Consider the following 24188-nt stretch of genomic DNA (forward strand, 5'->3'; position numbering starts at 1 on the left):
TTCAATTTTTTGCCTCTTCTCCCTGGTAGACAGTTCTGTCTAAACAAGTGAGCTGGGCTAAAAGTATACGGGTAGGGTACATTATTTTCATTTTGCCATTACTATTAAAGTAAAAGTATTTTGATTGTAAAAATATAATGCATTACTATGGGCTTACTTTTGGGGTTTTTTTTCGTGATTATTTTAATTGATTTTTTATGAAAAGATATATATAAAAAAAAAATGATGTGAAATTTATAATAATTTTTTGACTTTATAACTATATCAATCTAATGTGAAATAAAACATTTTCTACCACGCTCTCATTAACTAACGAGTTGAGTTTTACATTGATCTTCATTTTAGTTGTGCTATCTCACCTTGGAGGACATTATGGGCTTGGGTCGAGTAAAAATTTGATGGACAGGTTATAAGCTTTTAAGCCTAATTATGATAATGTGTAACATATAATAATTATTATTTTTCTAATGTTTTACACAAGATAATACCATCGGCTCAAAAATAAAAAAATAAATAACAATGTGGACGGTGTGTTGTTTGGGACACTTAAAATTTATCATGAAGCTCATTTAATAATTTAAATTATTTATTTTATTAGACACTGTCAATATCATTCATTAGATAATTTAGTAATTATAATTTATTTAATTTTTTTTAACAAAATAAATTATTTGAATCATAAAAACAAGACTTAAATAAAGCGCCAAGTAGAAGAGGATTGAAAAATTGCTGAAAGCGGGAAGCACGTGAAGGAAGCAACACAGAGACTCCACACTAATACTATAGAGAGATGTTAATCTCACTCACTCGCCTTCGCAACACGTGTATCCTCATATAGTCCCTCCCGACTCTCACACCTACCTACCTACCTACCTCCCATCCCAGTCACTTTTTCAAACTCTCTCTCTCTCTCTCTCTCTCTCTCTCTCTCTAAAATCCAAATGCTCCAGCAATTGTTGTTTGCAAATCAACCACAATGTGGCAAGTAATGTTAGCCGCAGCAGTAGCGGGATCTGGGTTCTTCGCAAAACGCTTCCTCAACACCACCACCACCAATTCCGATGATCCCAACATTGAAGCTGACACAAAATGTGATCAATCCAAAGAGCTTCAACAACACTTGACTACTCCTCCTTCCAAACCCCAACTTGCAATCCCTCTCGCATTTCAATCATGCAATGACTGCAAATCCGAGTCCGAGACGCAGAGCTCAACAGCAGTTGGTGATGGATCGATATTTATGTTTTCGAGTCCTGTGTCGAAGGGAGGAACTGGGTCTCGATTTGGGTCGAAGAAGTCGGGGGGAAATAGAGAGGGGTTTAAGATTTCTGGGTTTGAAAAAGTAGAGAGAAAATGTGGGGGTTTTGATCAGAGTAAGAGTGGAAAGAAATTCGCTGTTTGCTTGAAGAAGAGGCGAACTAGCAAGAATTCCCCCGGAAAATGCGAATCATGTTCTTCCAAAGGTTGGATTCCTGTTACATATGTACTTAAATACACACACACACACATGAAGTATATGCATTTGATACTAATCGAGTGTGGATGTGAATTGATCAACTCCATATTTGTTTTTGTCTAGGTAAATTACATCGGTAGTCTCTGCATTTTGCTATTTGTGTCATTTTGGTTCCTATAATTTCAGTTAGCTCGATTTTGACTATAAATTTTAGATTTTGTGTCATATTGGTAGGAAAATGATAGCTTGGTTGGTTGAGATTAATTCATTGAGTTGAATAAGTTTATAATTTTGTGTATAAAAGCATAACACATGCTACTTATGTGCTCCGTTTTCATATTATATATAAAAGGAAAAAAAAAAACTAACAATTGTAATTAATTGGACTAAATTGAGACAAAATGATAAATTGAGGGTCAAAATCGAGTCAATTGAAATTATAAGGATCAAAATGACACAATGGTTAAAGTATAGGGACTACCGATGTAATTTTTCCTTTTGTCTATGTATTATTGGGAGAACTGACTGTTTTTCTAAGTTTTATGGCTAAAATATTAGGGATTACCGATATAATTTTCCCTTTTGTCTGTGTATTATTGGGGGAACTGATTGCTTTTCTAAGTTTTATGATTGTGCCCATCAAAGTTGTTTTCAGCAAATAGCTCCTATTTTTGGTCATTTCTTGTTAATGTTGCCTGTCAATTATGAGGGATATCTACAAATGAAACTATTATGTATGAAAGTTGATGACACCGTGTTGTCAAGTGAAATTCACATTTTGTTTGAAGTGTATGTATGAATTGTGATGATCTAAATCCTTAGAAAACATTTTTTGAATGTGATCCGAGCAAACCCATGCATGATATGTGTCATCTTCCCATTGTTAAGTTCAATATGCGGGGTTTGATCAGTAGCTTGAATCTGTCTTCATATTTCAATGGCACCAATAATGCTATTCCAATGCACTAATCTACGAGAGAATACTATTTTCTCAATATGCTGTTGCCAAGAGAAATTCAGAACTCAAGTTTTTTTGAGGAACCACTCGTGAGTAGTGATCCTTTAGTGGTATGCGTGTGATACAAACAATAGTTTTCAAAAACCAATTGGTCTTTCCAGAAATACTTTTGCTTCAGAGGTGTTTCAGTTCTCTTATGACTCTCTAATGCACATTTTGAAATCTAGTGACACTTGAATCTAATTTTCAGAAACGAAAGAAGCTCATCACCTAGCATGTGAATGACACTTAATTCAGATGTATTTTTCTTGCGAATGGTGCTCTCACTAAGACAACAAAGATTTTAACCAATCGATTTTGTTGAAAGTATTTCATCTCAAATCACTTTATAGTCTTAATCACTCACTTCTTTTATTTATTGTTATTCATATATTTGTATAAACAGAACCGAAATCCAAATGTTGAGCAGGGATGTTTGTTGTGTGATCCATGTCCATATCAATAGCTGATCACATTGTCCCACAAGAGGATATTGCAGCATTTTTCATCACATTTTAGTGTTTGATGATTTTTTGGGCGAAGATAGTAAATACATGCTACCGCATCTCTTACTTGAGAGCACCATCATGATGTTACTTGAGAAGTCCAACTTCAGCTTGTCATCCCTTTTATTAGACAGAATGATATTGTCAATTCCATCCATGCTAACCATGTGTTATACATAATACATGCGATAGGTACTTTTTCTACATGTGATAGATGTATAAATAATTGTACCAATCCTCCAACCTATGTTATGTGGACTCTTCTAAATGCATGAAGTACTGTGTCGGACATACAACCTTTGGGTAAGGGTATAGGATGTGTCCGACATGTGTAGTTGGACTTTCACCTAGTAAGCATATCTGGAATTTGAGTTAATCATAAATCTATGTATAAAGTCCCCCACATTATGGATGAAATTCTTTATGACACCTTTTGAACACCATTTTACCTTAGAAAATTAATGAAGTATAGTAAAAAATACAAATACTTTTGTTGCATGACATGGGATTAATGAATTGGACACTTAGACACATACCCGCGCCCGATACCCATACCTGACTCCATGTATAATAACCTCCAACATATGGGCTGGCATTTATATGCAAAAGAATCCAGTGAGTGAACTGGGTGGCAACATCATTCATGTTTGTTGAAATCACTAGGTTAAATGTTTCGTGAAGTTATTGAGACAAAAATGTGTAATCAGATGGTTTACATTCTCACAGCGAATAACTTATAATTTCTGCATATTTGCACCTATTTTGGTTTGTTAGTTTGTGATGAATTAGTCTTTCTCTGGTAGTTTCTGCTACAAAAGAGTACAACAGTTTTGACAGCTTTGAATTCTACTTCTACATATCTAATTCATATTATTCCTTATAGACAATTCAACTTTCAGTTGGGGACTAGGTGTTGGAATCATGTGTATGATGTCTGCTGGGAAGGCTGAAATCAGTAGGCTGAACACGGCAGTGGATGAGACTACAAAAGTTGTTCAAGAATTAAAAACTGAATTTTCTAGAAGAAAATCATCACGTAATCTGCGAGTTTCAAGTTCTAAAACTGAAATTAGTACAAGTCCATACAAAACTAGAGGCAAACATACTGAACCAATACCTCAGTCAAGCACTGAGAACAGAGACAATGTTCAAGATTCTGGTGTCTTTGTGACTGAAGAAGGTGAATGTGCAAGTAGTGTTCTTACAGAAGAGCCACAGCAAGAGGTGCTGGAGATGGACCGTCTGGAAGCAGAGCTCGAGTCTGAACTGCAAAAGCTTCCTTGGTGCTCCACAGAAGCTTCTGGATTTGAAGGAAAAATATCAGACATTTGTGAGGTGTGCTTTGTCCTTATTTTTGTTTTACTAGCATTGACTCATCATTTATATCTTTATACTCATCCTTGAGATACAAGATTCTTTTGTTTCTATGGCTCTTTGATTATTTACCGCACTAGGAAAGTACTTCTAGCAAATGAATTTGCTTCTAAACAACTGTGCTTCTCAGTTTAACACAGACATAATTTGTGTTGTGCAGAATGAAGATGCTTCTTTCGAAGGATTTTACAAACCAGATGGCCAGACTTCTGATTCTTGTCAATTGAGTGGGGTGTTGCCATCTGAACTGGATCAGAAACTGTGCCATTTGCTCATCGAACAGCAAGAGAGCCAGATTGTAGGGCTAGAGTCTGAACTGCATTGGGCCCAATCTAAACTCCATGACAAAGAAGCTGAACTCCAAGCATTGAAGGACTGCGTTAAGCGCCTTACTGAATTTTCTCTAGCAACTGCCTCAGGTATAATTTTCTTTCATCACTTATTTAAACCAGTCTTTAATTTTTTTTTTTTTTAAATTTCTTCGTGCTTAAATTTTTTCTCTGTACAGCTGCATGACTAGTTTGGATTAATTTTTGTTAAATCGAGTTAAAGATTCTTTCGTCTTTTCATGATGATCCCTGTTTGGCCTCAATTTTTTTGGATTTTTACTTTTCTTTTGTTTTTTTGGGACTTGAAAATTTTTAAAAATACTAAAGCAAACGAAAAAAAAAAAAAAGGAAACAAAAACAAAAACAAAAACAAAACGACGACAACAAAAACAACAACAAAAAACAATCAGAAAAAAAGTTCGGACGAAATGGGCACAATTTTAGATTTCTTTGTTTAACATTGCTGCCACTCTTTGCACTTAAAAGAGTAGAGGTAAGTGGACAGATAATTTTTCACTGGGATACAAAGATGTGAGATAAATGGCAGGTCCTACATATATAGTGAATTTCACAAGTCGGACTCACTTTTTGTCTTTATTCTATAATCCATTTTTGTAAAAACCATCTTTATTTTACAGATGAAGAAAGTGAAGCCCAGAAGGAAGAAGAGAAGATTATTGATCATGGGGATTATGATAACAAGATGGGACCTAAGTCAAAGAGATCAGTGGTTGGGATGAAAAGATCAATGGACTTTGTACCATACAATTGTGACATGAATTGAATGATAATCATTTTATATCTATCAAAAGCAAAGTGGGGAAAGGATAGTAAACTGGCAATCTTTGGATGCCCTGAGATTTCATTCTGGGTATACTTTTCATATGTGTGGGCCATCCATAACCATTAAATACTGTATCTGTGTAAGAAAAATGATGCAGACCACTAATTAGTGGTTGCTCTAGGGATGTGGCAGTGGGTCCCACCCACTGCCACATGTGTTTTGTGTTTTGTGTCTTAGTTTTTGTTTTCAAAAATGCTTTAGAGCTCTAATATAGGAGCTCTAATAGCTCTAATTGGAATGTGGGACCCACTCTGATGTGATGTTTGTGCCTTGCCTTTTTTTTTTTTTTTTTTTTTTTTTTTTTTTTTTTTTTTTTTTTTTTTTCTTGGACACATCACTAGAGCTCAAATTAGAACTTTAGATTTAGAGCTCTCTAGCATGCACATTGCCTATTTCTCACTACAATACACTTGTCCCCCTCCCTAACTTCAGTTGTATAAACACATTTAGGAGTTGTTTTTTTTCAGTTTATTAGTTGTAACTTTTAACTTCTAGTTTTAGTTTAATTAGAAATAATATGTTGCTTGTAATTTATGATGAAATAACTTGAGTTTATTTCAGTTTATTTGATGTCACATAAGTTCATATTAAAAAGTTGATTAGGGCATGCTTCTCAGCTTTCAGCTCTCGTAGGAAGTTGTTTTTATTTGAAAAATTTCTTTTACTTTTCTTGAATATTATTGAAAGTTATGATCTACAATCTGTTAAGTTATTATAGTGTTTAGTGTTGCTTATAGCTTGTTTCATTGGTTTATTTTTATTTTTATTTTGTGAATCCATGTCAAGATTGTTTGATAATAATTCTGCTTATAGCTTATGAGTAACTTAAATAATTTTAAAAAAATTGATTATTTGATATATGGAGAAAGAGTGTTTTTAACTATTTTTTTATTATCAATTTTTAGCAATTACACCTAGGACTGTGCAAAATATTACCCAATTCGCTAAAATTGCACTGATTCGCATCAATCCGCACTATTCTAACCGCTAATTGCGGTTTAAATTTTAAGATTTATAATCCGTCAATCGAACCGTTTCGCTCCGTTCCGCTATAGTTAACACATATATATTTTTTAACCTCCAATGAAATATTAATATAAAAATAAATGTAAAAGATATTTAAGATATAAAATTTATTACAAATTAGTAGTTATATATATGAAATATATTATATAAAATTACATTATGTTATATATTTAAAAAATATTATATAAATTAGTATTATACATTATGTAAATGTATGATAATTAGTTAGAATATTTTTTAATTCGTCAATCTGTCAAAAATCGCTTAAATTGTAATTTGTCAATCCACTAATCCGTCAATCCACCATTCAATTTGTAATTTTACTATCAAACCGTTCGAATCGCACCACGCATACTCCTAGTTACTTCAAATAAATGGGCATTTAATCTCTTGCCTATATCATGAATTCAATGTTTTAAAATATTTTTGTCCATCTTGATATATTAAAAGAAAAAATCTATGGACCATGAAAACAAAACCCAAAAAATGTTCAGAATGTTAAAGTTATGGTTTAAAATCAAAGTTGTATTTGTGAGACGATATGATCTATGAATCTGGACTTTTGATTTCAAATTTTGGGTAATTTTTGCTTCTTTTTGTCTGGTTCATAGAATTATTTATATTAAAATTGCAATATGCTATGGCATCTCGAAACATATAATTGCAATAATTGCAAGTATCCACTGCCTAATAACATTTCTTTTCCTAGTGTCTCAAGCTCTTTACAGTTCAGTGATTTCTGATTGACTTTCTTACTATTCATACTATTCACTGCTTTCTTTTCTTTTCTTTTTGCTCTGTTTTTGAGTGCCAGAAAGGGTGTCTGAAACCTTAGTTGACTTTTTGCTTTCTTGTTGGGAAAGAAATATATTTATCAATCCACTCATACTGTGATTACTAAATTGCCCATCCCTTACCAGAAGTTAGTTTGAAGAGGCCCTAGGGTTTATTTTGAAAAGTTCTACATATATATATATATATAAAGTATGTAGTGTGTGGTGGTTGCTACTGCAGAGAGAGGGAGAGAGAGCCATGGATGGTTGGAAGCTCACCCTTTTTGTTCCTATGAATATGTGGAAGACCCTAGTTGATGTTCTTCACTAAAAAGTAAATTTTGAGACATGTAGGTTTGTGTGTTTGGATGGTGAGAATTTATAGCAGAAAAAAAGAAAGAGAAAAAAATTATTGACATTTTCCCCCCTTAAATTTTGAGTAGGCTGGTTGGTGCTTAAGTCGGATGGATGTAATTGAAGTATTTGATGCTTATTCTTCCATCTAAAGAAAAGAAAATACATGAACAATTTAATTCTCAAACGCTCTTATAAGCTCTTCGATTATATGTGGTGGAATTGTGCTGTAAAACATATATATTTTTACATATATAATTTTAGAAAGTGAATGTTGTATTCATATTAGTAAAGTGTAGACTCAAATTAAAATGAATTTAGTATATCGTATGTATTTATATAAATTTTTATGTTCATATATATTTGTGATTAACAAGGAACAAAGATCTTGTTTGGAGAGTAAATTCAATTATGTCTTATGACTAAAGATTATTTCTAGCACTTATAATGTGATTTAGCATAAACCATAGGTTTTTTCATTAGACAACTGGAGAAAAATAATATTAACACAAAATAATTATAAAATAATAGAAATATAAATAATTTATGCATTAGATTATATAAACAAATTTTATACTTCTTGTATCCCAGACTATTCATTAATTTTCAGAGATATGCTTTGTTTTAACCCCAAAAAAAAAAAAATGATAAAAAAGAATAGACTTAAAATGATTTCTTGATGATTAAATCCACAGTTTTGTGTATTTTCTTGATGATTAATTAGGGCAGTTTATAATTGAAAAATACAAGAATTAATCATTATTTTTTAATATTTATGTAAATACATATCTCCTATGATAAAATAATGGAAAAATACATCAAAGGTCAACCAACCATACAAGAAAAGAAAGCAACCCAACTCAGCCACTTTGGACAGATTCCAACAGTGGACACAGGGCACACAACAGAACAACAAAACAGAAGGAAAAAGGAGAAGACTGGCAAAAGCAACATGAAACAAGGAAAACAATCAAATTGAAGCCAATAATTTCGAACAACAAATTAGGATACTCCAATAATTTCGAGCAACAAATTAGGATACTCCGCTGATCACTCTCCCTCCATATTGCACCACTTCATTTCATTCATATATAGGTTCGTTGCCTTTTGGTGACACCACTACTACCTTTTACCTAATTCTCTTTCAGAACACACGATTACACAGTCTCTCTCTCTCTCAAAGATGAATAAGGTTTTTGCCGCCTTTTGGTACTCCGGCATTCTCCCCCTCCTCTCCTGCACCACCACCATCCCAACCACCACCACCACCACCACCTTCGAAAACCATGAGAGCCTCTCACGGCCTCAATCCGCCAAGAAAGCTAAGAAAGCAGGGACGAAAGCGAAACAGAACAGAGAAAAAGACCTAGAAAAGAAAGACGAGAAGAAGAAATGTTTCCCTCAGTGGAGGAAGAGCAAGAAAGAAAAGGATCAGCAAACGATGTCTCCGTATTTGGCGTTGAGGCTGTTGGAGGAAGAGCAGTTGAAAAGGTAAATTCAATTTTCTCTATATTTCTCTCTCCCTCCTTCTTCTTCTCTCTCTAATTTGTCTCATTGAATTTCTACAGGAAAAAAGAGGATCCGGACCCGAAGACATCTATGGAGGAGAAGCCATGTATAGAGGCCAGGCTCAGGGCAGAGCGCGCTGCAGTAGAGAGAGCAACTAAACTCAGTAGGCTGAACACGGCAGTGGATGAGACTACAAAAGTTGTTCAAGAATTAAAAACTGAATTTTCTGGAAGAAAATCATCACGGAATCTGCAAGTTTCAATTTCTAAAACTGAAATTAGTACAAGTCCATACAAAACTAGAGGCAAACATACTGAACCAATACCTCAGTCAAGCACTGAGAACAGAGACAATGTTCAAGATTCTGGTGTCTTTGTAACTGAAAAAGGTGAATGTGCAAGTAGTCTTCTTACAGAAGAGCCACAGCAAGAGGTGCTGGAGATGGACCGTCTGGAAGCAGAGCTCGAGTCTGAACTGCAAAAGCTTCTTGGGTGCTCCACAGAAGCTTCTGGATTTGAAGGAAAAATACCAGACATTTGTGAGGTGTGCTTTGTCCTTATTTTTGTTTTTACTAGCATTGACTCATCATTTATATCTTTATACTCATCCTTGAGATACAAGATTCTTTTGTTTCTATGGCTCTTTGATTATTTACCGCACTAGGAAAGTACTTCTAGCAAATGAATTTACTTCTAAACAACTGTGCTTCTCAGTTTAATACAGACATACATGTTCAAGATTCTGGTGTCTTTGTAACTGAAGAAGGTGAATGTGCAAGTAGTGTTCTTACAGAAGAGCCACAGCAAGAGGTGCTGGAGATGGACCGTCTGGAAGCAGAGCTCGAGTCTGAACTGCAAAAGCTTCCTCGGTGCTCCACAGAGCTTCTGGATAAGATGGAAAAATATCAGACATTTGTGAGGTGTGCTTTGTCCTTATTTTTGTTTTTACTAGCATTGACTCATCATTTATATCTTTATACTCATCCTTGAGATACAAGATTCTTTTGTTTCTATGGCTCTTTGATTATTTACCGCACTAGGAAAGTACTTCTAGCAAATGAATTTGCTTCTAAACAACTGTGCTTCTCAGTTTAATACAGACATAATTTGTGTTGTGCATAATGAAGATGCTTCTTTCGAAGGATTTTACAAACCAGATGGCCAGACTTCTGATTCTTGTCAATTGAGTGAGGTGTTGCCATCTGAACTGGGTCAGAAACTGTCCATTTGCTCATCGAACAGCAAGAGAGCCAGATTGTAGGGCTAGAGTCTGAACTGCATTGGGCCCAATCTAAACTCCATGAGAAAGAAGCTGAACTCCAAGCATTGAAGGACTGCGTTAAGCGCCTTACTGAATTTTCACTAGCAACTCTAATTTATTTATTTTTTTAAATTTCTTCGTGCTTAAATTTTTTCTCTGTACAGCTGCATGACTAGTTTGGATTAATTGTACATGACTAGTTTGGATTAATTTTTGTTAAATCGAGTTAAAGATTCTTTCATTTTTTCATGATGATCCCTGTTTGGCCTCAATTTTTTTGGATTTTTACTTTTCTTTTGTTTTTTTGGGACTTGAAATTTTTTAAAAATACTAAAGCAAACAAAACAAAACAAAAAAGGAATCAAAAACAAAAACAAAACGACGACAACAAAAACAATAACAAAAAACAATCAGAAAAAAAGTTCGTATGAAATGGGCACAATTTTAGATTTCGTTGTTTAACATTGCTGCCACTCTTTGCACTTAAAAGAGTAGAGGTAAGTGGACAGATAATTTTTCACTGGGATACAAAGATGTGAGATAAATGGCAGGTCCTACATATATAGTGAATTTCACAAGTCGGACTCACTTTTTGTCTCTATTCTGTAATCCATTTTTGTAAAAACCATCTTTATTTTACAAATGAAGAAAGTGAAGCCCAGAAGGAAGAAGAGAAGATTATTGATCATGGGGATTATGATAACAAGATGGGGCCTGAGTCAAAGAGATCAGTGGTTGGGATGAAAAGATCAATGGACTTTGAACCATACAGTTGTGACATGAAATGAAATGAAATGATAATCATTTTATATCTACCAAAAGCAAAGTGGGGAAAGGATAGTAAACTGGCAATCCTTGGATGCCTTGAGATTTCATTCTGGGTATACTTTTCATATGTGTGGGCCATCTATAACCATTAAATATTGTATCTATATAATGCACATTGCCTGTTTCTCACTACAATACACTTGTCTCCCTCCCTAACTTCAGTTGTATGAACACATTTAGGAGCCGTTTCTTTCAGTTTATTAGTTGTAACTTTTAACTTCTAGTTTTAGTTTAATTAGAAATAATATGTTGCTTGTAATTTATGATGAAATAACTTGAGTTTATTTCAGTTTATTTGATGTCACATAAGTTCATATTAAAAAGTTGTTTAGGGCATGCTTCTCAACTTTCAGCTCTCGTAGGAAGTTGTTTTTATTTGAAAAAATTCTTTTATTTTTCTTGAATATTATTGAAAGTTATGATCTATACAATCTGTTAAGTTATTATAGTGTTTAGTGTTGCTTATAGCTTGTTTCATTGGTTTATTTTTATTTTTATGTTGTGAATCCATGTCAATATTGTTTGATAATAATTCTGCTTATAGCTTATGAGTAACTTAAATAATTTTTTTAAATTCTGGCTCATGAGAACACCATGGGTCGCATTCGAAAAGGTTACAGTAGCGTTTGATAGAGTTTTCTAAATATGATTTGAGAATAGAGTTGTATTTTGAGTTTGTGAGTTTTGGAATTATGATTTAAATGTGAAAAATTTGTTTGGTGAATGAGTTTTGAATTGAGTGGAGAATTTTTGATGTGACATATGATATTTAATATAAAAACTTATAACTCATAACTAAACACACAACTCAAAATTCTATTCAAATTTCATAAAAAATTTAAAAATTTTCAATTTTTTTTTATTTAAAATATAAAAAATAACAGGTGGCAATTGTAAAAAAAAAAAAAAAAAAAAAATTGCATTGTTTCGGTCAACTGGCCGGATGTCTAGTTGGACAACTGGTCGAACGTCTGGTTAGCCCAAATTTTCCCACCTTGGCCAGAGTTTTCAAAAGTGAGTGTGGAATTAATTTTTGAAAACTGTAAACAAATACCATGTGCAAACCAAAGGGTGGAAATATATTTTGAGAACACAACTAAACACAACCTACAATTTTCCTTTGTTTAACCTCCCTATTCCTTTGAGGCCTTTGCTTGATTTTTTGTCTTGGGAAAGAATTTTGATCAAGGCCATGTATGCATAGCTAGTTCTTTATTTTAGAAGTTAACTCCCTTGGCATCTTAATTTTCCTTGTTGTCTACATATATATTTCAGATTTTGTTTATTTATTTATTGTTTTTGGGGTAGGGCTTAGACTGAAGAATTTTGTAAGGTTTAGGAAGTTAGTTTGTGAATGTGGAAGACTATAACACTGGTGTTTGGAGATTGCTTGGTCATGTTGCGATTAAGATATTTGACAGAACTGTTTAAGAACAATAGCTAATATATTTTGAAGTTGGGGGTATTCATTAAAATATGCACAATACTTTGTCACATGAAACAAAATTGACGATTTAATTAAAAACAAGAAATAGAGTTCTGTGAGGGTGATCCAAAAATAGTGTCTTTTGCAGATACGGTTCTAATCTTGCATCACATTGTTAACAAGTGCTTTAATCCTTTCAGAAATCCAAAAGTAGTGTTAGCATTCTTGGCTCCTTGTATCAGTAGATAATGATAAGCTGATGCAAAGTTGAGTGAGGTGTTGCCATCTGAACTGGATCAGAAACTGTGCCATTTGCTCATCGAACAGCAAGAGAGCCAGATTGTAGGGCTACAGTCTGAACTGCATTGGGCCCAATCTAAACTCCATGAGAAAGAAGCTGAACTCCAAGCATTAAAGGACTGCGTTAAGCGCCTTACTGAATTTTCTATAGCAACTGCCTCAGGTATAATTTTCTTTCATCACTTATTTAAACCAGTCTTTAATTTATTTATTTTTTTAAATTTCTTCGTGCTTAAATTTTTTCTCTGTACAGCTACATGACTAGTTTGGATTAATTTTTGTTAAATCGAGTTAAAGATTCTTTCGTTTTTTTCATGATGATCCCTGTTTGGCCTCAATTTTTTTGGATTTTTACTTTTCTTTTGGTTTTTTGGGACTTGAAAATTTTTAAAAATACTAAAGCAAACAAAACAAAACAAAAAAGGAAACAAAAACAAAAACAAAACGACGACAACAAAAACAACAACAAAAAACAATAAGAAAAAAAGTTCGGACGAAATGGGCACAATTTTAGATTTCTTTGTTTAACATTGCTGCCACTCTTTGCACTTAAAAGAGTAGAGGTAAGTGGACAGATAATTTTTCACTGGGATACAAAAATGTGAGATAAATGGCAGGTCCTACATATATAGTGAATTTTACAAGTCGGACTCACTTTTTGTCTCTATTCGGTAATCCATTTTTGTAAAAACCATCTTTATTTTACAAATGAAGAAAGTGTAGCCCAGAAGGAAGAAGAGAAGATTATTGATCATGGAGATTATGATAACAAGATGGGACCTAAGTCAAAGAGATCAGTGGTTGGGATGAAAAGATCAATGGACTTTGAACCATACAGTTGTGACATGAAATGAAATGATAATCATTTTACATCTACCAAAAGCAAAGTGGGGAAAGGATAGTAAACTGGCAATCCTTGGATGCCCTGAGATTTCATTCTAGGTATACTTTTCATATGTGCGGGCCATCCATAACCATTAAATATTGTATCTATGTAATGCACATTGCCTGTTTCTCACTACAATACACTTGTCCCCCTCCCTAACTTCAGTTGTATGAACACATTTAAGAGCTGTTTCTTTCAGTTTATTAGTTGTAACTTTTAACTTCTAGTTTTAGTTTAATTAGAAATAATATGTTGCTTGTAATTTATGATGAAATAACTTAAGTTTATTTCAGATTATTTGATGTCACATAAGTTCATATTAAAAAGTTATTTAGGGCATGCTTCTCAACTTTCAGCTCTCGTAGGAAGTTGTTTTTATTTGAAAAAATTCTTTTATTTTTCTTGAATATTATTGAAAGTTATGATTTACAATCTGTTAAGTTATTATAGTGTTTAGTGTTGCTTATAGCTTGTTTCATTGGTTTATTTTTATTTTTATGTTGTGAATCCATGTCAAGATTGTTTGATAATAATTCTGCTTATAACTTATGAGTAACTTAAATAATTTTTTAAAAAATAATTATTTGATATATGGAGAAAGAGTGTCTTTAACTATATTTTTATTATCAATTTTCAGTAGTTACACCAAATAAATGGGCATTTAATCTCTAGCCTATATCAAGAATTCTCTGTTTTAAAATATTTTTGTTTGTCTTGATATATTAAAAGAAAAAAAATCTATGGACCATGAAAACAAAACCAAAAAAATGTCCAGAATGTCAAATTTATGGTGTAAAATCAAAGTTGTATGTGTGAGACCATATCATCTATGAATCTGGACTTTTGATTTCAAATTTTGGGTAATTTTTGCTTCTTTTTGTCTGGTTCATAGAATTATTCATATTAAAATTGCAATATGCTATGGCATCTCGAAACATATAATTGCAACAATTGCAAGTATCAATAATGATTCATTCCCCCTTTTCCCTCCACCCCTTTGACCCCCTTTCTCTCTCATTGGTTATATATATTTTTTTTTTTCTGCTCCTCCAATCACCACCCGTCACGTCACAAAAAAGATGAGGAGGTGACCCCCAAAAGGAAATCCAAGCATTATTCTTGCAAGTATACACTGCCTAATAACATTTCTTTTCCTAGTGTCTCGAGCTCTTTACAGTTCAGTGATTTCTGATTGACTTTCTTACTATTCATACTATTCACTTTTTTCTTTTGTTTTCTTTTGCTCTGTTTTTCAGTGCCAGAAGAAAGGGTGCTTGAAACCTTAGTTGACATTTTGCTTTCTTGTTGGAAAAGAAATAATATTTACCAATCCACTCATACTGCGTCTGTTTGATAACGTTTATGTTTTTAGTTTATATTTATAAAAATTTTATAAAGTGATTTTTGTTTATTTTTTGTTTATTTTTAGAAAAACATAAACTACAAACGCGTTTGGTAATTGACAAAATGTTTAAAAAATTTTAAAAATATAAAAAAGAGTGAGAAATGGCAAGTGGTGGCAAGTGGCGGCGAAAGACGGTGGTGGCAAGTGGCGGCGAAAGACGGTGGTGGAAAGTGGTGACGGTGGGTGGTGGGTAGCTAGTGGTGGTGGGTGGGTGGGTGGTGGTGGTGGTGGTGGTGGGTGGGTGGGTGACGATGGTAGGTGGTAGCGAGTGGGTGGTGGTGCTGGTGGTGGTGGTGGCAGGAAGGTGGCGGATGGCGGGTGGTGGCGGTGGGTGGATGGGTGGATGACGGTGGCGGGTGGTGGGTGGTAGCGAGTGGGTGGTGATGGCAGGTGGTGGGTGGTGGTGGCAGATGAGTGGCGGATAGCGGGTGGTGGCGGGTGGGTGGTGGATGGTGATGGTGGGTGGCTAGGTGGGTGACGGTAGCTGGTGGTGGGTGGTAGCGAGTGGGTGGCGGTGGTGGTGGCAGGTGGTGGTTGGTGGCAGCAGGCGGATGGCGGGTGGTGGCAGGTGGGTGGTAGGTGGTGATGGTGGGTGGGTGGGTGACGGTGGCAAGTGGTGGGTAGTAGCGAGTGGGTGGTGGTGGCGGCGGGCGGTGGGTGGTGGTTGCAGATGAGTAGGGGATGGCGGGCAGTGGGTGGTGGTGGTAGGTGAGTGGAGGATGGTGGGTAGTGGCGGGTAGGTGGCGGGTGGTGGTGGTGGTGGATGGGTGGGTGACGGTGGCGGGTGGTGGGTGGTAGCGAGTGGGTGGTGGTGGTGATGGTGGTGGGTGGCGGGTGGGTGATGGGTGATGGTGGTGGTGGTGGGTGGCTGGTGGTGGATGGTGGTGGCAGGTGGGTGGTAAGTGGTGGTGGCAAGTAGGTGGCGGGCGGTGGTGGTGGGCAGTGGATGGTAGTGGCGGGTGGATTGCAGGTGGGTTGTGGTGGTGGTGGCGAGGGATGGGTGGTGGTGGCGAGTGGGTGGCAGGTGGGTAGTGTGTGGTGGTGGCAGGTGGGGGTGGGGGAAGGGTGGGGGTGGGTGGTGGTGGCGGAAGACGATGGTGGAAAATGGTAGCGAGTGGTGGCTAGTGTTGGGTGGTAAAAAAAAACACTGAAAACTCAAAATGGAAACACATTTTTTGTGTTTTCATTTTTTGGCCAAATTTATAAACTGAGATCACTGATTTATAAATCAAAAATTTTATCAAACAAGTTTTTATTTGAGTTTTTTGGCAGGCGGTGGTGGCGGGCAGTGGATGGTAGTGGCGGGTGGATTGCAGGTGGGTGGTGGTGGTGGTGGTGGTGGTGGCGAGGGATGGGTGGTGGTGGCGAGTGGGTGGTAGGTGGGTGGTGGCAGGTGGGGGTGGGAGTGGGGGTGGGGGTGGGTGGTGGTGGCGGAAGACGGTGGTGGAAAATGGTAGCGAGTGGTGGCTAGTGTTGGGTGGTAAAAAAAAACACTGAAAACTCAAAATGGAAACACATTTTTTGTGTTTTCATTTTTTGGCCAAATTTATAAACTGAGATCACTGATTTATAAATCAAAAATTTTATTAAACAAGTTTTTATTTGAGTTTTTTAAATTTTTGTAAATATAAACAGAAAACTGAAAACGTAAGTGTTACCAAACGGCACCACTGTGATTACTAAATTGCCCAAGTTAGTTTGAAGAGGCCTTAGGGTTAATTTTGGAAAGTTCAGCATATATATATAAAGTGGGTGTTTGAGAAGTGAGTTTTTTTTTAGGTTTTTTTAGTTGTAGGATATTATTGGAGAATTTTTTTTTTTTGTGTTCGAGAAGATAGTTGGATTTTTTTATGGTTGGAGGCGATGTTTGTGAGAGAAAAAGTGAAATGATTATGAGATTTGATGTGATATTTTGTTTAGATTTTTTTTTTTTGATTTTGTAACCAATTTGTCTTTTAGTGAAAAAAACAAAAAAAAACCCTAAAACATTTGTTCCCAAACATCGCCAAAGTTTGTAATGTGTGGTGGTTGCTACTACAGAGAGAGTTACTCAGAGAGAGAGAGAGAGAGAGAGAGCCATGGATGGTTGGAAGCCTACCCTTTTTGTTCCTAAGAATATGTGGAAGACCCTAGTTGTTCTTCACTAAAAAGTAAATTTTGAAACATGTAGGTTTGTGTGTTTGGATGGTGAGAATTTATAGTAGAAAAAAAGAAAAAAAATTTATTGACATTTTTCCCCTTAAATTTTGAGTAGGCTGGTTGGTGCTTAAGTTGGATGGATGTAATTGAAGTATTTGATGCTTATTCTTCCATCTAAAGAAAAGAAAATACATGAAAAATCTAGTTCTCTTTCCTCTCTCTCTCTCCCTACCAGCCCTCGAACCCCTGACCTATCTAAGGCTTTATCAACTTATGATTTAGCCAAACAGATTCAAGGAGGGCCAGTTGAAAAATCTAGTTCTCAAATGCTCATATAAGCTCTTTGATTATATGTGGTGGAATTGTGTTATAAAACATATATATTTTTATATATATAATTTTAGAAAGTGAACGTTGCATTCATATTAGTAAAGTGTAGACTCAAATTAAAATGAATTTAGTATATCGTATGTACTTATATAAATTTTTATGTCCATATATATTTGTGGTTAACAAAAAACAAAAGATCTTGTTTGAAGAGTAGATTCAATTATGTCTTATGACTAAAGATTATTTCTAGCACTTATAATGTGATTGAGCATAAACCATATTAACACAAAATAATTATAAAATAATAGAAATATAAATAATTTATGCATTAGATTATATAAATAAATTTTAAACTTCTTGTATACCAGACCATTCATTAATTTTTAGTGATATGCTTTGTTTTAACCAAAAAAAAAAAAAAAAAAAAATTTAATACTTCTATTACTACGTAATTATTTTGTGTTGATATTGTTATTATTAATTTTTTATAGTTGGTATTTATTTGCGTAGAGTGTAATGGTGGTGAAGTGGGTCATGTTCACCTCCTCCATTGGAATTTGGAGGAGTTGGGGTGGTCCTCTGAAGATCATCATAAGTTCGATCATAAAATATAGATTAAATCATTGGAAACAGTTGGGTTGGGTATTGATGTCTCACTCTAAAAAAAACATAGAAATGAATCACCCATCCACCCAATCATGAATAAATATCATTGGAGTAACTGAGTGACCAAACTTATTATGAGAAGTTATTTGTTGGTTTGGGTTTTTTTGTTTTTTTGAGAAATTTTTTAATTTTAGAGATAAATTTGTTATAAATTCATGAAAAAATTATAATTATAATTATTAATATTTATAAAATTTACTATTTACTTATAATTATTTTTGAAAATATCAATTGAACTGTAATTCCTCTTTTTTGTTTTGTTTTGTTTTGATAAGTCGGTGTTCATGCTAACTTGTGTATTTTGATTAATTCTAAGGTCTTATAGTTAATGATCATGCAAATTTTTAGTGATTCTTTTGAATGACTCGAATTTAAAATTTAAATTTATTCTCAAGATTTTACCATTTGGCGTCAATCACTTTTGTAACTCTTTCGAAGGGACATACAAATGTCTTATTCTACATGGTAGGATTCGCTATTTTATCCAATCAATTTCAAATTATTGGATTTGCTCATGGAGCAAAATACAATTTCCCCCAATTTATAGGTCTTGTTGCTGTCCAATCTATATATCTACACCTATAATACAAAATGATACATTTCACCCAAATCCACCAGTTATCACTGCATCATACTTGAACTTTTTAATTATTATTCATAAAACAAATTTCAACTTTAATTATTAATGTATATAAACTTTACTATTTATTTGTAATTTTTTTTAAAATATACACTTAATTGAATTTTTTCCTATATTATATATAATATAACTAGAGATAGACATGTGTATAATTTATAATTAAATATAATAATTATTTGTATCAGTTTATAGTAGTTATCATTTTTTAAGAATATTTTTAAGAATGAAGCAATTTATATCACTTATAATGTTCTGGGGACATTTTCAAATTATTATTTTTTCATGACGTCTACTCTAATAAAGATGTTAGTTTTTTTGTATTAGTATAGATCTACCCTATATATGTATATATGTGATAACGTTACAAGAAAAATGTATAAAATAAAAAAAAGGAAAAGGTTGACTTTTTTTTTATTATATTATAAATTATAATATAATAATGTGATAAGAGAGTTAAATTTATATAATTGACCGTTTGACAAAAAAAAAAAATAGTTGATATTTATCATGTTATATTATTCTGGATCAAATTAATAGAGCATAATTGTTGCCAAAACAAAAAAAATTATTGGAGCATAATGTTTAAAAGGAGTCCGGTTAGATGTCTCTAATTGAGTCTCCTAATTCTACTCAAATGATCTAGATGAGAGAGAAGCGTTGGTGTGCCTTTACGTGAGTCTCGCGTTGTTGAAGATGAAATTGAGAAGTTTCAATTAAGCTTTGTTTGGCATTGATTAATCTAGTCAATTTTTTTGTGTTGAAACTTTTTTAGTTTGACTTTTTTAGTCTCGTTTGGTTTGAATTTTTTTGAATTTTTTAATTTTTATGAAAGAAAAAATATAATAATTATGGGTTGAATGTGATATTTTGTCTTATTAACTTATTTAGTATATTTTATCATTTTATATTTTTTTAACCCCAAAATGATAGTCAAACCAGGACTTAGATGAATGAATTATTTCTCGTTTAAAAATAACTTGAAATTGTAAATTTTTTCCTTTCTTTTCTTAAAGAGAATTCAATGACATACTTATCATAAGAAAATGGAAAATGCTATGGTACCATAATGCAAGTTATGATATTTGTGAAATTAAAAATTACAAATATCATAACTAAATTCTTTATAAGTCATAATTAAAAAAAAAAGAAAGAGTTATAATCAAACATCATGTATAAAGAGTATTTGAGATTATTTTAGTTAACTTTTTGATTTTAAAAAAAAAATGTGTAAAAAATTAAAAAGAGTGATGTGATTAGGTGTTTTAGCTTTTTGGCTATTTTAACAAAAAAAAAAAAAAAAAAAAACCTCAATCCCATAAGGAAAATGTTTGAGGGCCACAATTTTTGTGGCTCAAATGGCTCAAAATTGCCAAAACGACGTCGTTTTGGCAATTTTGAAATTGTTTTGTACTCAAAACGACGTCGTTTTAGTAATTTCGAGCCATTTGAGCCACAAAAATTGTGGCCTCAATGATCCCATAAATGATTATTACTACCTTAATAGATTATAATTAAATACTACGAAAAAGGATATGATACATAAAATTTTAGAAAAATTACACACCTCAATCCCATCTTTCAAAAATAATTACACGTTGATGGAAAAATTCAACACTTTAGTAATTAAAATTCATAACATTTATCACTGATTTGATTTTTTTTTTTTAAAATTCACACTGAATTATTATTTTTCCAAGGAAAATATATATTGTAAAAACGATATAATATTGGGAGAAAGTCCCAAGAAAAAATATATTTGTAAAGTGTAAAGCCAAACAGAAGCTTACAACCTCGAAGTAGATAAAAAGTCCATCAGTCTCCTTCACCCGTACGTGCACTCATTTATAAAAACAAAATAAAAACATACATTAACAGCACTGCACAGCCAAAAATCAAAACAAAAACAAAAATTAAAAAAAAACAAAAAAAAAAACAAAAATGAATTAAAAGGTAGTTAATATCTCACGCCAGAACGCATCAAGAGACCAGAGAGAGAGAGAGAGAGAGAGAGATGAAGATTTTAGCAAAACCCATGTCGAGTCCGAGCAGGACAGACAAGTTTCCACCGCCATTGATGAGGTTTCTGAGAAGCAATGTTGGAAGCAAAAGCAGAGGCAAGTCTCGCTCGAGCCCAATGTTCATGCGCAGGAAGAACTACACCACCACCACATCAATGATAGAAACGACCCAAGAACCATCTTCCCCCAAAGTCACTTGCATCGGCCAAGTTCGAGTCCGCCGCTCCTCCAAAAAATCCTCCTCCGGCTGTGGCGGCGGAAGGAGGCGTCGCACCACCGGAGCTCCGGCCAGAAAACCCTGTTCTTGTTGGCGGGTCAGAAAGACTCTGTTTTCACACCATTTCGCAAAAAGGTTTAGACCCAAATCGTTGTGTCCTGTTTGGAGCAAGTGTTTGTGGTTTTTCCGATTTGGGTTTTGTAGGAAAGTTGAAATTAGAGACGATTCGTCGAAAATGGAAACGAATGGGAAAGAAAAGTACAAAGAAAATGAGACAGAAGATGAGGAAGATGAAGCTCAAGAAGAACTATCAAGAGAGGCTTTCAATTCTTCTTTACCACCCAAGAATGCTTTGCTTTTAACTAGATGTAGATCTGCTCCAAACAGATCTTCATCACTGGTCAGCAGATTTGTGGGTTCGCCATTGGGGACCTCAGAAACAGAGGTCGATAATGGAGAAAACAGAGAACAGGAGAGACCCACATCGGAGTGCGAACTCAATTGCAGAGATTCAACTTCAGAATCGAAGATGGATCAACAAAACGAAACAAATTTGGGAGATTCCAGTGAATTTGAAGGTTCAATTTCTGAAAAAAACAGAGAAATTAGTGATCAAGAACCAGAAACAGGGGAAGAAGGAGACAATGCTCGGCCTCTGATACTCACTAGGTGTAAATCTGAGCCAGCAAGAACAGGAGAGAGGCTCAATCCAGAGGCAAGTCTCTGGAGGCAGACAAGGTTGGGTTTAATCAATTAGTTTAAATCAAAATTACCTAAACTTCTATCATTTTTTCATATGAATATATATAAATGTCTAGTTTTGTTAATCACTCTTTTTTTTGGTTTTTTTTAGAGGGAATCTCTGAGTTCTATGGAAAATGATATAATAACATATTGTTATTGAAATAATGGCATTTAAAGTTTTTTGAGGAAAACAATGAAATTGTTTCAAGTGTATTTATTTTATTTTATTTCAAGGACTCTGCCGCAGAGCTCTTCATGGGCATCTTCTTACTGTCTCTTCATGGGCATCTTCTTACTGTCTGTCTTTGCTGTAATTAGTAATATAGAATTCAACTGTTGACTCACTGAAATTGTTCAGTGTTTTTGGTTTTTGGTTTCTGCTTTTGCTTTTTATAGTTTTGATTTTGGAGGATACGGTTAGACTTCTCAAGACAGTTTTTGGGTTAGGATGTTTTTATTTTATTTTTTATATTGTTATTAAATTTCATCACCTTTGGATGCTCTGACCATTTTAATTATTTTCTTGCGTATCAGATTTTAATATAGTAATAATACCTTCAGAGGTGGTCCACTTATCCTCATGAGCTGAGCTGACCCTTTTTCTGCTCTTTTTGTGTTGTTGAATAGCTTTGACAATTTTTTTCTTGAGAATTTTGAAGGGCATGATGTATAATTTTCTGAACTTGACTCGAGTTTAACCGAGTTAAGTTAATGAATGTTTTTAAGATTAGGTTTCGTTTGACATGTCAGATAAGGTGGTTTATAAGTGTATTTTGCTAACAATAAAGTGCTTTTGAATTAATGAATTTTTTGATAAAATGCTAACTTTAGTCACTGAGAAAATGTGTGGAAATAAAAACTCCCTATACGGTAAAAAAAAATATTAAACCACCTTATTTATTTTGGTTGAAAATATTTTTCAACATAAAACTTTTTTACACAAATAAAATTTTCTTATATTTGATAGCGTCCTTAAAACTAATATACTAGTAGTTGTATTAGAGGTAATAAATTGGTGATGGTGGAAGGGTGAAAGTGGTGGTGGAAATCACAACTCTTACTTTTCTAGCAGTCTTCACAGGTGCCAGTCAATTTTTCATCCGATACCTTGTTTCTTGCATGTCTACTAATTTATTTAAGGGTATGTTTAGACTTTAACTTTGTGACAAATAAAAAAAAGAAAAGAAATGAAAAATGAAGTTGAAACTATTTTTTTGTTCTCTTTTACATTCCAAACAACAAAGTCCTAGTTTTAGCTAAAGTTCACATGGTGATCTTACCACTTTATCCTTTCCAAACAGGTTAAAAATACGTTTGTTAGTTTCATCAAATTGATTAAGCTATTTTTCATTTCTAATCTCCAAAAGCCACAAAACAAATCTCTCTTTAGTGTTTGTTGCTCTTTACCTTTCAAAAGTCACTAATTTAGGTCTATATTCTGACTCTTTCTGTCCAACTCAAGAAAAGTAAAATAAAGATCTATGAAATGGAAGTGTGAAGCATAGTCCAAAGCACATGGAAAGTAATTTATGCGCAAAGTGCAACAGCTTAAAAGCATTGACAAACACACAAATAGTGTGAATATGCACCAAGGGGTTCACTTTTAGGAGAAGTATCAGTATGATGAAAAAAATGATTTTGACAAATGTCATTCTTCTAATACATTATGATTTACTCGTTTGGTTACCGTATTAAGTAGCGGGAATAAAGCTGAAAAGCAAGTGGAATTTACCCTTTTATTCCATTGCCCATTTTTTGCTTTGTAAAAGCTTCTACCTATCCCTCAAATGCGGGATTATTTAGGCCATGTTTGTTTGGACGGACTGGATTAACATTCTCATGACTAATAGTCTTAGGACTACGAATCCGTTGGATTATGTATTCTATCTTAACTAATAGTCAAGTTTAAAATAATTAGTCCATACTTCAATTGTTTAACCAAATATCGGATTAATAATTTTATTGGACTATTAGTCCAATCCCAAGCTCATGTCCACCCAAATAAACATGGCCTTAATGGATAACTAATCCCACCTCCACCATGGGATAAGTTAATTCATTTTCTCCGAACTATTTATCTCTCCTCACCAAACGGTAAAAAGTAACCCTTCCCTCTTTCAGTACTATATCCCACCTTAACTAAACATAGCACAAATAAGAG

General features: G+C 33.9%; 3 protein-coding genes across 3 annotated transcripts; all 3 read left to right on the plus strand.

The window, feature by feature from the left end:
• Positions 1–867: 867 nt before the first annotated feature.
• On the plus strand, positions 868–5764 carry LOC114281247 (uncharacterized). Its single transcript, XM_028223688.2, has 4 exons — positions 868–1463; positions 3843–4294; positions 4494–4752; positions 5301–5764. The coding sequence occupies exons 1-4, from the start codon at positions 977–979 to the stop codon at positions 5444–5446; spliced, it is 1344 nt and encodes a 447-aa protein (XP_028079489.2). The 5' UTR covers positions 868–976; the 3' UTR covers positions 5447–5764.
• Positions 5765–9243: 3479 nt separating this feature from the next.
• On the plus strand, positions 9244–10272 carry LOC145822405 (uncharacterized). Its single transcript, XM_082919333.1, has 2 exons — positions 9244–9711; positions 9882–10272. Exons 1-2 carry the CDS (start codon positions 9259–9261, stop codon positions 10155–10157), a joined length of 729 nt encoding a protein of 242 aa, XP_082775459.1. The 5' UTR covers positions 9244–9258; the 3' UTR covers positions 10158–10272.
• A 10808-nt stretch (positions 10273–21080) lies between these two features.
• Positions 21081–22429, plus strand: LOC114281240 (uncharacterized). The gene is made up of 3 exons (XM_082917891.1): positions 21081–22021; positions 22262–22337; positions 22424–22429. The coding sequence occupies exons 1-3, from the start codon at positions 21081–21083 to the stop codon at positions 22427–22429; spliced, it is 1023 nt and encodes a 340-aa protein (XP_082774017.1).
• The last annotated feature ends 1759 nt before the right edge of the window (positions 22430–24188 follow it).

This window comes from Camellia sinensis, chromosome 3 (assembly GCF_055761805.1).
Source record: "Camellia sinensis isolate YWXY chromosome 3, ASM5576180v1, whole genome shotgun sequence".
NCBI lineage: Eukaryota > Viridiplantae > Streptophyta > Magnoliopsida > Ericales > Theaceae > Camellia > Camellia sinensis.